General features: G+C 47.5%; 1 protein-coding gene across 4 annotated transcripts in view; it reads left to right on the forward strand.

Annotated features, from left to right (window-relative positions):
• Window positions 1-14,654, forward strand: part of BOC (BOC cell adhesion associated, oncogene regulated) — a 72,038-nt gene that overhangs the window by 37,137 nt on the left and 20,247 nt on the right. For all 4 annotated transcript variants that reach the window (XR_008297665.1, XM_053220867.1, XM_053220869.1 and 1 more), the window contains exon 4: window positions 247-525. Coding sequence is in view for 3 of the 4 variants with exons in the window: in XM_053220867.1 (XP_053076842.1) it covers window positions 247-525 (279 nt within the window). In the remaining variant the exon portion in view is untranslated. The remainder of the gene's footprint in view (window positions 1-246; window positions 526-14,654) is intronic.

Consider the following 14,654-nt stretch of genomic DNA (forward strand, 5'->3'; position numbering starts at 1 on the left):
CCCGGGTCCGTCCAACCCCAGAGCCTAAGCTCTTGCCTCTACATTATGCTGCCACTCCAGTCTGCCTTTGAGAACGAGCACAGGTTGGAGAACGGACCAAGGACAGTAGAGTTCTTCAGAGAAAGACCAACCCCTCTGGGTTGCTCAGTTCTGAAAGGCTGCCTGGGGGCTGTGCTTCTAAAAAGGTCATGTTATTGGTTTCGTGAAGGTTGTCCATTCACTTCTACATCCCCGTTCTTCCTCCAGACCAGGTCCCCCAGGTCACTGTCCAGCCCTCTTCCACCGTCCAGAAGCTGGGAGGAACTGTGATCCTGGGCTGCGTGGTGGAGCCCCCGTGGATGAATGCCACCTGGCGCCTGAACGGGAAGGAGCTGAATGGCTCGGATGATGCTCTGGGCATCCTCATCACCCGCGGGACGCTGGTCGTCACTGCCCTCAACAACCACACGGTGGGACGGTACCAGTGTGTGGCCCGCATGCCTGCAGGAGCTGTGGCCAGCGTGCCAGCCACTGTGACACTAGCCAGTGAGTGCTGTTCCTTTGTTCTTCTCCCACGGTGCCCTCTTTCTAACTCTCTCCCGTTCTCGCTCTCTCCCCCAGGCCCTTCACACCCCATGTCATTTGTCTTCATATAAAAGGAGGCCTTACAATTTGACATTTCAAACCAGAGAGTGGTAGCTGCTGGAAGTCCCCGATGGTGGGGGACCACTGTGCCCTGGGGACGCTGTTTTCTCTGAGTAGGGACACTGTCTGCAGAGGGTGTCTAGAAAGAGGGGAACTCAGCATGGTTGAACTGTTTGTGTGGGCCCCAGAAATGGGCCACACTATGTGGCCGTGCCTTTCTACGTGGTTACCTAGGGGCGCTTGTGCCAGCTGCCCCTGTCCCTTCATCCCCCACACTCCATCCTCATGGCGGTTACTGTCAGAGCACTTACACGGCCATGTGTGGGTCTGAGCAGAGCTGCCCGTCCCACACCGGGCCTCCTGTTTCAGGGGCAGACATGGTCCACATGCCTGGGATACAAATAGTAGAGCACAACAGAAAGGAAACTGTGTGACAAAGAGTAAAACGAACAGAAAAGAGGATGAGATTGGGGATGGTTTGGTCCAAGGGGGATGCCGGGAGAAGGCTTTATACTCCTCTTAATATGTAATTACCACTTGGGAATATTATGGTACCCAGGTGCAAAACACACATTACCTGGTTTTCTACCCATTGTGTACATATGAGAGACCAGACTTATCTGACGAAATAAACTTCAGAAGGCTGCAGGGCAGCCCTAACATCCGTTCTTAATGTGGAGTCTGTAGCCAGGATGTATTAAGAATGACCTCTTCTTTCCTGGAGCCTGAAGTATGGGGAATAGGGAGCCTTGTTGAGACTTTAGTGGTATTTGTATTAGAATGTTGAGATGTCCAGAGCTTGTTTGCTCATGACCTAGCAGTGTCCCCTTACCCCTGACAGCCTTGCTTTGGACTTCCATGTCACCATCATTGTCACCCTCCTGAGTATGTTAGGGGTCATGCCAAAGCAGCAAACTTGGGAAATGCTTCGCTCCTTAAAGTTTGGTTGGGGTCCCTGGGGGTATGTGAGGCATGAGGCCTGGGAGGAAAGTGGGAGGAGATGGTGAAGCAGAAAAGCAGGGGATAAAAGACCCCACCCTGGTTCTCAGGTCCCTGGAGGGACTTCACTCCAAGAGAGAACAGAACAGAGACACCCCGCAGGCAATATTCATGTTCTTTTGGAAAGCGTCAGGCAGCCCCACCCTTTTCTCCGAGAAAGGAGAGGGCAGGGAGGGTTCCTCATCTGTCTTCCCAGGGGCCTGGGAGGAGCCTGACTGCATCTTAGAGCCTCCCCACACAGTGAGAGCCATTTGCTGTGGTGGCAGAAGGAGCACCCGTTGAATGTGAGCTCTAGGTCCCTGGGAAGCAGGGTAGCATACTCTGCATGCTCCGGGAGAGAGGCAGACCCTCACTGTGCTTGTGGGGTGCAATGAAGGTGCTGGCTGATGTAGGTGAGGAGGGTAGCGGACAGGGAGGGGTCATCTCATCCTATAAGAAGGGCTGAGGTCAGAGCTACACTTATTCTATCATATCCTCTTTCATGTTTTTAAATTGTAATGAAAACTGCATTACAGAAAGTACAGAATTCATAGGAGATACCATTTCCCCTCACCCCACCGTCATCACACAACCATTCCCATTCCCATTTTGGAGTGTGCACTTCCAGTCTTTATCCATACCAATACTTGCTTTTTTACTGAGGTATATAATTGACATACAATATTAGTTTCACGTGTATAGCATAGTGATTTAACGTTTGTGTACATTGTGAAATGATCACCGCAATGAGTCTCGTTACCATCTGTCACCATACAATGTCACTGTTACTGACTGTATTCCCTGTGCTATGCATTATTACCCCAATGGCCTATTTTGTAACCTGGAAGCTTGTACCTCTTGATCTCCTTCACCCATTTTTCCATCCCCACCCCCGCCGACCCCAAACCTCCCCCACTCTGGCAACCAGCACTCTCTTCTCTGTATCCATGAGTCTGGGTTTTACTTTGTTTATTTTTTAGATGCTACCTGTGAGTGAAATCATGGGGTATTTGTCTCTGACTTACTCAATTAGCATAATGGCATGCCCGTACCTTCACACTATTTTAATGACACTAGTGAATATACAGTTTCTATCCTTATTCTCTCCCCCTTGACATTGTGTGATTAGCATTTTTCTGTTGGCCGTATGACCATATTTACTTGTTCTTTTGTATTGAGTATAAAATGCATCCAGTAAAGTACACACAGTGCACTAATAAGTGAATAGCCTGATGCATTTTTCATATGTATACAACTGTGTGGCCATCACTCTAGAAGGTTTGCCCATGCCCTTCACTAGTTAACCTGCCCCCCTACCTTAAACCCCCATCAGAGCAGGTTCATAGTTACTGATGGCCCTAGAACATCCCCTGAGGGACTCTGTCATATGTACTGAGCACTTTTTCTATTCGTGTGCAATTAGGTCGCTTCCATTAGTTTCTTATTACAAGTAAGATGTGCCTTTTAGCAGTGTTCGCGCCTTTAAAGGATAATCCTCATCTACAAGGATTGCTCATCTGCAAATGGTCAGCACGTGTCTGTGGAGACTCAGGAAACTCCATAACCATTCATTCGGCCTAATTAGGAGCCAGCCTGAACCTTTTATATGGAGGAAGGGATAGTTGGAGAGTTGAAGACTTATGGTGGAGCCCTCCTTCTGCTTCAAGGTGTATCTGTGTGAGGAGAGACCATTTTTAGCCTTTATTTCTAAAAAATTCCTGGCCACTTCTTTCTCTGGTGCTCGAAGGGATCTGCGGTTGGCAGTGAGGACAAAGGGGAGGGTTTGGTTGCAACCCAGAAGGCACAGTGAGAGAAGAGGAGGCTTGTGCAGAAGCCCAGAGAGTCTTGCTTGAAAGCCAAGAGCTGTTGGCTCGTCATTGAGACATGAATCAGAAGTGACATGTTTGGGGCTGACCAGAGGGCCCGAGAAGCGCTGGAGACGGAGAGAGCGGGCTTCGAGGGGCCGCATCCCAGAGAACAGGGAGTCAGTGGGGTGGAACTGCAGCCTCCCGGGCTTGGAGGAGACAGTGGGAAGGCGGGAGCAGCGGCAGAACGGGGTGCTGTCTTTGGGTTCGTGCCATGGGGGATTTGGCCCAGACCCTGCAGTTAGATTAAGTTTCCGAAAGCACATTCCTGAGCAGAATGGGGGCTGTGTTTTGCTGGTTGGCTGATGGAGGGTGGCTGAGCGGCGAAGGGATTACCGAGGCCTGGTCTGCATTTAGAGGGAAGGCCAGGCAGTGGCGTGCCCCTGCACACGCACGCACACCCGCCCACACTGGCCACTTAAGGCTTCCTTTTCCTCTGGCCTCTTTTGCATGCATTCAGATGTCCATCCTGAGACAAAGCACTTGCTGTTCGGCCTACCTAGCAAGATGCCGCCTCCCCTGTCTTAGTGAACTCCTAGATCACTCAGACCTCCCCGTAGTGGGGGCTGGGAGCTGGCTTGAGGATTCAGGGGTGGGGAGGAGGCCCCCAGGCAGACCTTTTCCTGGTACACATCTCTTTTACTTAGATGCTGGAGGCTGGGGGTACTCTTGGACTTCACCCCTGGCTGTTGACCTGAGGCTTCTGGTCTTCAGGTAAAATGGAACCCACACGGGTAAATACCGTCTTCATTCCATGTGGCGGTGTCCATCCCACTCCTCTGCACAGAACTTGTTTTCCTATTGAACCTAGACTTTGCGGTAGACTTCGCTCTTGCTGCTGATGCCTCACCTCAGACCACCTTGTCTAATTCTTGAATTTTGAAATACTTTTCACTTTGATCTCCTTTCTTCCTTTCTCCTTTTTTATAAGCTTTACGCCAGGAGGTCAGCCACACTACGTGGCTCAAGTGTTCCCACTCTGCACCTGAACCAACAGCAGACCTTGCCAGGGAACACCGTATTCCTTTTTTCTGTACTCTGATTCAGCCTTAGAATTGTTCTCAACACAGCCTGGCAAGGAGTCACAATTCATCAGAGCTGGCATACAGTGTGAAAGCTCTTTTCTATCCCTTACCTCTAATAATTCAACTAAACTCCTACATAATTCTTCATTTTTAACTTTCTCCCATTTTTTTATCCTTTAATTCTGCCAATTGTCCTATCACCCCTAGGTCCCCTTCATTGTGGGAAATACAACAGGTGGTCACTGGGTAGTAATCCTATAGCTGGAAACTTGAGTCCTCAAGCTAATGTGGAGTCTTAAGCTGATGCTGGTTTAATTCAGACCGGATCTGTAACCCCTCTATAAGGCCTTTAAGCACTAAGACCCAGGCATGTACCTGAATTATCCTCTCTCTGCCCTCAGATCTTAGAAGGCGAGTCTGCTGACAGGAAAGGAAGGAGCTCCCCTTAGGCAGCTGTCTCTATGACTGGCTCTGAGGAATGCTCAGGAGGTGACAGGGCCCTTTGTCACCATAATTTAACCCGTGAATAAAATGAAGAGACAAACTAATATGGCGGGTGGGGGAGAAGAAAGTTAAAAAAAAACCTGGGTTTAAGTTTTAACTCTGCCCCTAGAAGTCGGTGTGACTTTGGGCAAGTCACTAAATCACTTAGATTACCACAGCTATGAAGTGAGCACAGTGATAGTTACAGCATCCATCTCCTGAGTTTTCTTGTTTTATGTTTTTTGGGGTTTGTTTTTTTTTTTTAAGGATGGGATGATACGCTAGTAATATGTTGAAACATTTTATAAATTCTGGGCTTTCCTCATTCACCCCTTAGGTTGGTGAACTTTTGTGGAGTGCCCTCCTGCAGGAGGCTCTGGGGCCTGTGGCCAGCCATGTGCTGCCTAGCTCCATTCTGGGAACAGTCTTCAGAAGACCAAGTCCAGGGAGTGGCAAAGCCTTCACTCCTACCAGACCCAAGACAAAGGGCTAGTTTGTTGGGAAGAGAGAACTACCCCACCTCCTGCGAATTTCTCAGCTCTTTGTATACACACGCTCTCCAACCCAGATTCCTACCTCCTAGCTGCCTTGGAAAATAGCCATGGTGTCCCTGCACTGCGTGCTGTCCCCGTAGCCCACAGAGCTACTCCATTTCTGCTTCTGCCGGCTCACCACTGCTTGTTCTTCTAACCAGGTACTTGCTGGTTTGTGCTGGCAGGCTGGGCTGACCCTGGCCCTCGGGACAGTGATTCCACAAACAGAAAGCTGTGTTTCCTTTTGTTCAGCTTCCCCCACCTCTGATTCCCATCAGACACTTCCTTACGGTCTTCTAGGCTCGGACCCTGAACTGGAATAGGCCATAAAGGACCACTGTGGACATGTCTTTATTACAGTATTTCTAGGGGCGCCCGGGTGGCTCTTTTCGGTTGTGTCCGATTCTTGATTTCAACTCAGGTTGTGATCTCATGGTTCGCAAGTTTGAGCCCCTCATTGGGCTCTGTGCTGACAGTATAGAGTCTGCTTGGGATTCTCACTCTCCTTCTCCCTCTCTCTCTGCGCCTTCCCCCCTCAAATATTTAAACAAACAAACAAACAATAAACAATACCTCTAGCTTCCTTTATCCTTGGTTTGGTCAGGCTCTCCAGAGAAGCTGAACCAGTTACACATACAGGCATACTTTGGAGATAATGCGAGTTTCGTTCCAGACTACTCACAAGAAAGTGAGTCAAATGAACTTTTTGGTCTCCTGGTGCTTATAAAAGTTATATTTATACTATATTGTAGTCCATTAAGTGTGCAATAGCATTATGACTTAAAAAAGTACATACCTTAATTTAAAAATACTTCATTGTTAAAAACACTAGCCATCAACTGAGCTTTCAGTGAGTTGTAATCACTGATCACAGATCACCATAACAAACATAATAATGATAGGATTTGAAATATTGTGAGAATTAATAAAATGTGACACAGAAAATGAGCAAATGCTATTGGAAAATGGCACTGGTAGACTTGCTCTATGTAGGCTTGCCAAAAAACTTCAAGTTGTAAAAAACAAACAAAAACCCCAGTATCCACAAAGTGCAATAAAATGAGGCATGCCTGCCTAGATATATGGAGAAGGAAATAAAAGGAAAAATAGATTTATTTTACAGAATTGCTTCACATGATTGTGGAGGCTGTTAAGTCCAAAATTCACAGGGCAAGCCAGCAGTCTGGAGGTGAGGAAGTCCCACTGGGGAACAGCACTCATTCTCCAGCACTGAGTTTAGTGTGTGGGTGTTTTGGAGATTGGTGTTCTGAGAATTGGGGAGTGTTCAGAATTCCAGCAGAGTACCGTAAGCCCTAACCCTTGCCTTTGAGGAGCTCTTAACCTAATGGAGAAGATTGACTGCAGTAACATGGTAGCCACAAAGCAAGTCAAACCCATGAGTTCCCTGACAGAGATATAAGCAGATTTTATTGGGAGCTCAGGCTAACCGTGATTCATCTCAATTTCAGGGAATTGAGGAAGACTTGGGAGTTGAGCCTTAAAGAATGTGTGTGGGACAACCTTTCTCATTTTTTGAGTTCTCTCCTACTTTTCTCAGACCTACAACTGAATTTAACTCAGCATCGTGTACTTGGATTTAAGCCCAATGTATTTTCTGGGATGGTGCAGACACTTCCATAGCGACTTTAATTTCCAGAGTGAGGTAATTCCGTGGGGAGTTCAGTCAAATCCTGAAAGTAGCTACTAAGTGATTGTCTCTCTCTTGCTACCCCATCTGATTCCCCCGTAACTCCTCCCATTTCTCACCGTTTCTCTTTTCCCTTTGGGAATGTATGTTTTGTGATTAAGAAAGGAAACTTCAGAGCATTTTCTCCAATGCCATTCCTCTCTGCCAGTCTGCTTCAGCCAGCTGGTGAGTCCTTGACAAAACAAGAAGGAACCATTCGCTCCAAGTTGGAAAAACATTTGTTGTTAGCTTAGGCATCTTGGGGAATCCTGTGCAAGCCCTTTGCTTTGCAGTGAAGGGGCGGTGGCAGGAAGAAGAGCTGGGGAGGGAAAGGAAACACAGGTGGCCTCCTGTGCTGGTCCAGGAGGGGGAGGGAGTCTGCCACTGAAAGCTGGGCTGGCGGTACTGGCAGGCTGAGTGGGAGAGACTGAGGCAACTCTATGGTGGGGAATACACCGTTGGAAAGGGAGAATGAGCCTAAGGGTGAAATTCAGCTGCTTTATACTGTAAGGTTTGTTTTGCTCTGCCAGTTGGACAAGAAAATTATTGACAGCTTCAACCCAAAAGGAGCTAAGCAGCTTGAATGTCTAAATAGGAAATAACTAAGGAATACCTTACAGTATTAAACCGAAGTCCTATTAACCTTTTCTGTTTTGTACTGGATATAGGCAGTATCCGATATTCTAAATATCACAAGAATTTTCTGCTATTCTAAAGAAATCTCTAAATGACATTGGCAACACTAATCCCATCAGGCCTGGTATAAGTACTGAGACAAACGTGTGATGTGAGCTCAGCCCAGTGCATGATGGCAGTAACTGTCTACCCCAAATAGCCGGGGTTCCAATTCTCTATTTAGCAATGGTCAGAATTTACCAAAAGAAGATATCAAGTCCACGGTGCATCTTCTACCGAGGGCACGCTTAGAACTCCTACCCTTTCCCCTTCTCAGCCTGTTCTTTGCACATACAGCCACATGCTTAAGTAAAATCTTAGGTCCACCTTCTAATCTAAGAGAGAAGGGGAGGACCTCCAGTTTGTTGAGCAGGTACTACCTATAAATTCAATGAGCCAGAACAGACTTTGAGAAGCCTTTTGTACAGGAAGGCACGAGGGAAGCATTGATTAGCTCACTTGAAATCCCTGGAGCCCTCTAAGGAACATGATGCAAGATGATTTAAAAAAAAAATTAAAAATCAAGACAGCAGATGAATCCCTTGGCTCCCCCTTTTTTGAGTGTGGAAAAATTTAGGAATTTCTACTTTGGCCCTTTTTTTTAGACTTTCAACCCTTCCTGGAATCTGGTAATAACCCTGAGAACAGTACAACCCCTGCAGGTGGGTCAGTGTTCCCATCTAAGATAAAGGACTATCACTGAATAGTGAGGAAAAAAAAATGTAGGCATAGGGGAAAAAAAGCTAGCTGAGGCAAAACCAGCGTTTTGGGGGGTGAGGGAGAATCATGTTTAATGTTGAATGACTGTGTTCCTTTACTTAACAACCTGTGAAGACTCCAGGAATTACGGAATAGGACTCGGGCTGTGACATGGCCCATAAGCCTGTCTCTCGGCCTCCCCTCTGGACCCACCAAACTCTGCCATTTCCTCATCTCATCTTGCACTTTCCCCTTATTTTGGGAATGGTGCCCCATCTACCTGTAACACCGTCCTCTCTACTCCCTTTCCCAGACATTGCCGTCTCCCTTGGGTTAACAAATTCCTTCTCAGTTTTTCAGATGCAAATATCTTCTCTAGGGATCTTTTCTTGACACCCTCAACTTCCCAAGTATGGAGTGGGGTCTCCTCTTCCCAGCTTCCTTACCATCCTGTCTTTACTTCTGTAGCCCTCTCATTTGCCTGGAGGGCAGAGACTTTGTCATTTACCTCTGTGACCACAGGGCCTGGCACAGAGTAGGCCTCTAGGGAATGTCTAGAAAGAGGAAGACTCCTAGATAATATATGTTTGAAGTCCAGAAGGCCAAGAAGGGCATGCAAAAGGTGAACAAAGATTTCTTCACCAAATCCTGACATATTAAAAGGCTTAAAAAAAAAAATGAAGCAAGAACTCTGGGTATAAACAGGTTGAAGACACAAGTAGATTCAGGGAGGGCTCAGAAAAATTGATGGATGTCAGAAGTCTAAAGGTCTGTTTACAAGGAATGGAGATGTTTGGAGGAACCTCTGGAAATTTTGAAGGGAGATACCAGTGAATGTGGCTCCACGTCCTATGAGACACTTCATGGGACACTGTCCGAGGTAGTGGGTGGTTGGCATCAAGTAGCCACCACTGCTTGTAGGAATATGTAATTTCCAGGTGTGTGGGCAGAAAAAGTAGCACCACTGTGGGCCCCAGTGGCCTTAGGGCAGCACCCCTGCCTCTCCGACCCAGAGTTCTGTATGTGAGGACCATGCTGAAGTGCTCATCTCCATTCTTCCCCAGTGCCTTGGCCTCCCGTTTTCTCTCCCCTCCCTCTTCCTGTGCAGGCTGCCAGCCTGCCAGACGCTCTGTCAGGATCCAGTTCTGGCTCTCATGATCCAGACCACCAGGATTCACATTAATTTTCCCATTGCTAAGTTTATAGTTTATATTTCGTTGATCAGAGAAATATGTATGATGTGGGTTACTGGCAACTAAATCTTTTTTTTTCCCTTCTCTTTCTCTTAAGTGTGTTTTTTCAAACCATTTCATTCCTTCATTTGGTCCAAAAGAAACTCCCAAGTTCTGCTAACCAGCCCTACCTCAGTGCAGAACTGAAGTCAGATAAATGAGATGGTCTACAGACATCTCCGTGCATCTGGCTGCCAGACTCGGTGGAGACGTGGCTCCCATCCTTGCCTTGTCTTCAAGGATTAATCACGTCTCGCATTTTCTTATTTCTTTTCTAAAGAAGATTTTTAATGACTCGAGCCAAGAAATTCCTGAAACATTAGGCCAGTTTATTGCACTTCGTTTTAATGACATTGCCAACTAGGTCCTTTTTATTTTCCCTTCTCTCTGTCCCACTCCTCCCTTTATATCCTCTCTCCTCTCCTGCCCACCTCCAGTCTTAATTTTGATCCTCTGCCCTCATTCTCGTGGCTCTTTCATCTCTTCTCTGCCCTCAGCTTTCTCCCACTGCTCAAATCTGAGTGCAAACCCCACCTCAACTCAAGGGGAAAGAAAGAAACACAAGATTGAACAACTAGTGTGTTTGGCATCTGCCAAGGCCTTTTTAGACACCCATGGAGACTGTTTTTATTTAAATAAGGGAGAGCATATGCCTTGCTTTCATCAGAGAGTGTGAGAAATTTCATGTCATGTTTCCATGGCTCTCAGGAGAGAGATTTGCAGCCAAAATTATTTGTGCAATTGGACAGGCAGAAAAAAATCCTAATGAAAGGAAATCTATTCATCCACTCTCGCGGCCTACGGAGAGAGGACGAATACTCCCTCTGTCAATTCCCTTTGCCCTTTCTAAGTTGCTCGGGAGCTCAAGGCCACCTGACCTAGGTTGGGATGCTCGTGGAGGTGGTAGGGACTAAGCCTGCCGACCTGACTCTTGCAAGCTATCGTACCCTGCTTTGCGTGTTGTTTTGACCTGTCTCATCTATCAAAGTACAGGTCTCTGAGGTTAGGAACTGCATTTTTGTCTTCATGATATCTTCTGCAGTGCCGGGCTTACTAGACAATTCTGTAGCTCCTGGCTGAATGAATAAATCAGTGATGCCTGGAGGGCATGGTGTGTATCAAATGCCTACTATCGAGTAGGCTGATTTTGCCCAGCCTTGTGGGCTATAGTTGGGTTTGGCTTCAGCGGTCTGTGTGACAGGGCTACGTGCTGGCAAAAGGCTTAGTCACTACCCAGAATGCGTGGCTTCTGAGACGCTTGCCCATCCCGCAGTAAACCCCATCCTTTCCGGGCGCCAGGCTTTCTGGCCTAATGGAAGCCCAGTTCTGCTCCAGGCTTCCTCTGTTTCTGTAGTTGGTTGCCATGGTTTCCCACCTGCAGAGCACTTGATTTCAGAGGGCTCATCTTGGAGCCATGCCAAGGCATGGGTCCTCAGGTGAGTTGGAGGGTGAGAGTAGTGTTGTGATTCTCTGCCCATCGGTGAAGCAGTATGGGGCATGGGAGCACCCCTGCACTGCCAGAGCCCACATAGGAAGGCGACGCCTAGGACCCTGCACCTTCTCAAACTCTACCCCCAAGTCCATCCTGTAGAGAGGTGAGCCACGGGTTCTGCCGGAGAAAGCTCTTCGTTTTACTTCCTTTGAAACTTTGCCATCTTTCAAAAACCAATCGAGATGCAGAGAAGGGCCACCGGGTCAGCATGAGGGGTGCGATATTAGGGCAGAATCTTTCTATGCTTCGTAACATCAGCCATAGGCACAACAAGCCACCGCAGGGCCAGTTGAGGCCTGGAGGCCACAAGAGTTAGGCAGCAGAATCATCAGCCCAGAAACTTGCCACTGGCCAAGAGGCTACTAAGCTGTCCTGGCAGCATTGCCAAGCGAGCCCAATATGACACCCCCACAATCTGGTGGGTCCCGTCCAAACCTGAGCAGTCAAGTACATGCTTGTCCCTATGCAGGGGGAAAGGACAGGACTGACTCTACATAAGAATGCCTGGATGGGTAGAAGATGACTTTTTAAAATCAATATTCCGCAGAGTTCACGGAGATGGGGATGTCGGTGACCCCCTGTGACTTCCAGACAAAGGCGCTGTCTTGCCTGACTTCTTAACTGTGACTTGCAGCCTAAGAGAGATCTCAGGGAGAGGAGGCCCAGATGAGGAAATGCCTTGAAGATCCTTACAGATTACACCAGAGGCATTCTGCTGTGATGCAATGCACCCTCTAACTGGATGTGTAAACTGTATAAAAATTGGGAGGATGAGCCTACAATTAAGATTTGACAATTTTGTGTCATGGGAATTCATGAACATAGCCCAAATATTGTAATTTAATTCATAGTTCTGCTGAGCCAAAGGAAGGATCCAAGCTAGAAGGTGATATGTTCAAATGGACTTAACATAAAACCTGTCTATTTGTAGATAGATAGGTTTCTAAAAGTTCTTGTTTTCCTCCCCATTTTCCCTTAGCTCAGAAGGTAAGTGCCTGATATACCCTATAAATGTGAAGAGGAAACACCGAGCCTATCACATGACTTATGTCTGAACAAAGCCCTGTAATCTGTGTACCTAAGAGCCCTATGGAAGTAATGTATCAGAAGATACATCTTCCATTAAGAAACTGAGGGCTTAGAAAAGAGGGAACTAGGCAGGGTTCTGTATGGAGCCTAAACTATTTTGGGCTTTCTTAGAAAGCACAAAATCCTTTGAGAAGGAAATTCTATAAATCCAGAGATGGCCCTAAAGACCAGGGCTTCTGTTGAGAGCTGAGGAACAAGAGTTGGGTTTATTGGCATTTGATTAGTGCAGACAAGTTAATAAAATAGCCGAAAGAATACACAAAGAGGATGCACAAGAGGGGTCTGGGGGAAGGTAAGAGGATTAAAGCTGCGAAAACATTCCTCTAATGGATTTCTCAAACACACCAGTCAACAGGCAAGGGCAGGTGTCCTGTCAAACCATTTCCCCATGAAACCCGATCCATCATTCTGCAGTGAGGCCTGTTAACCCCATTTGAAACTCAAGGGCCTGCCCCCCCCTCCCCAGTCCCAGTGAGGTGCCCTGAGCAGCCCCGGGGACTGGCCAGGAAACCGGCTTTGCAGACAAAGGAGCCTGGGAACAGACTGGTTTCCTTCACTTGCAGCCAACCAGATCTCTGCATCTGCCTCATCTGGTGGCTGCTTAGGCCATTACTGATCATGATGTCTCCACACCACCCCCGCCCCTACCCCCAGTCTCCTTCCTGCCTAAAAACACTAGAGAAGGGTGCTCTGATTTTCACATCCATCATCACTTTGTTACTCTGCCTTTGATCCCTTAGTGAAACTCAATTTTACTCCAGCAGCCAAATTGGATGTGTTTGTCTAGTGAAGCAGCAGCTAAGGCTTAAGCTTGGGAGGAACAAGGAGGGGACAGGGCCAAGGACCTAACTACTCCTTATTTCTTTTGAAGCCAGGAAGACTGGTCTGCCAGTAGGCCGTTGTGGGGGAGCTGGATGCCCAGCTGGGGTGTCCTCAGTCCTGCCCACATGAGCTGTTGTGCACATGTTGGCATCGGAACAGAGAGGCTGTCTGGCCACATGGCTGACCGGTGCCCAGCTTTGCGCCTTCCCCACCGCACAACCTTCTGTCTCCGACTTAGCAATTGTCACAGGGTGCAGAAGGAGCCAAGAGGGACTGAGGGAGGGGGTGGGGGTGCGTATGTTTTCTAGTATTGGGTCAGTGAGGTGGGTGCATGGAGGAGGACGTGAGCTGTGCCTGGATAAACTCTCAGTTACAATGGCAAGAGCCTGGGCCATTAACGTGGAGATGGCATTCTGGTGCCAAACTCCTTTCTTGTAAAAATGATCTGTTTAAGTATATTCTTGCTTGAGGCAAATTTCCTTGGAATGAAATAAAGAAGAGGAGGAGGAGGAGGAGGAAGAGGAGGAGGAAGAAAACTCAATCTCTTGGAGTAGTTTTAGATTTACTTTTTGATGACAGAATTTTCCAGATGCCCCTGAGCTGACAGTCGCTCACAGCTCTCTTTGTGGAGATCCTCCTGACTTGGCAGGTACAGCACGCACTGTGCCGAGGAGGATTAAGGCTTTTGCATTGTTTAAGTGCATTGCTTTTGAAAAGCAGTTAGTAATATTTAGCCAGAACACACTGCGCCCAGGCCATCCACCCCTTCCCGTAGTCCGTATCTCCTTCCTCTCTGAGAAAAAAACACATCCGCTGTTTTGGCTGAGAAGCTCAGCCAGGACTGGGCTACATAATTTTGGGGGTCTAATGCAAAATGAAAATGTGGGGTCTTTTGTGCAAACGTTAAGAATTTGAAGACGGTGATGGCAGAGCATTGAGCCAAGTGCTGGCCCCTTCCAGGCTCAGAGCCACATTCAGCTATACAGATGGCAGTCCCATGAAGCGGGCCTGGGGCTCAGCCTTTCAAATTGTTCATTCATTTAACGAGGATTTGTAGGGAATTTGCTGTATCCTGCATACTGTGCAGTGGGGCTTAGGGCTGGGGCGTGGAGTGCAAAATTAATAGGCTGCCCCTTAGGAATTTCCAATTTAGCTGGAGTCAGATATCACATATACAAAATTAAATAATGATGAGAAAATTCTTTAACAGCCCCAAAGGCTCTACACCCACCCAAAGGAAGGAATCCTTGAGTGAGAGCTCCCCTTGACCCATGCGCCTCACTTGAGGCGTTTACTTACCCCAGAAAGTAAAAGGGGGCAGTAGAAATCAATCAGGCAGTCTGCCTTTGCTTTTGTCACCCGCTTGTGAACAGAATGTATTTCCTACTCCACATTCATGAGACTTATGTCACATCTTTTCTGTGACTCCGGAAGTGACCTCTTAAGAAAC

Source organism: Acinonyx jubatus, chromosome C2, assembly GCF_027475565.1.
Source record: "Acinonyx jubatus isolate Ajub_Pintada_27869175 chromosome C2, VMU_Ajub_asm_v1.0, whole genome shotgun sequence".
NCBI classification, from domain to species: domain Eukaryota; kingdom Metazoa; phylum Chordata; class Mammalia; order Carnivora; family Felidae; genus Acinonyx; species Acinonyx jubatus.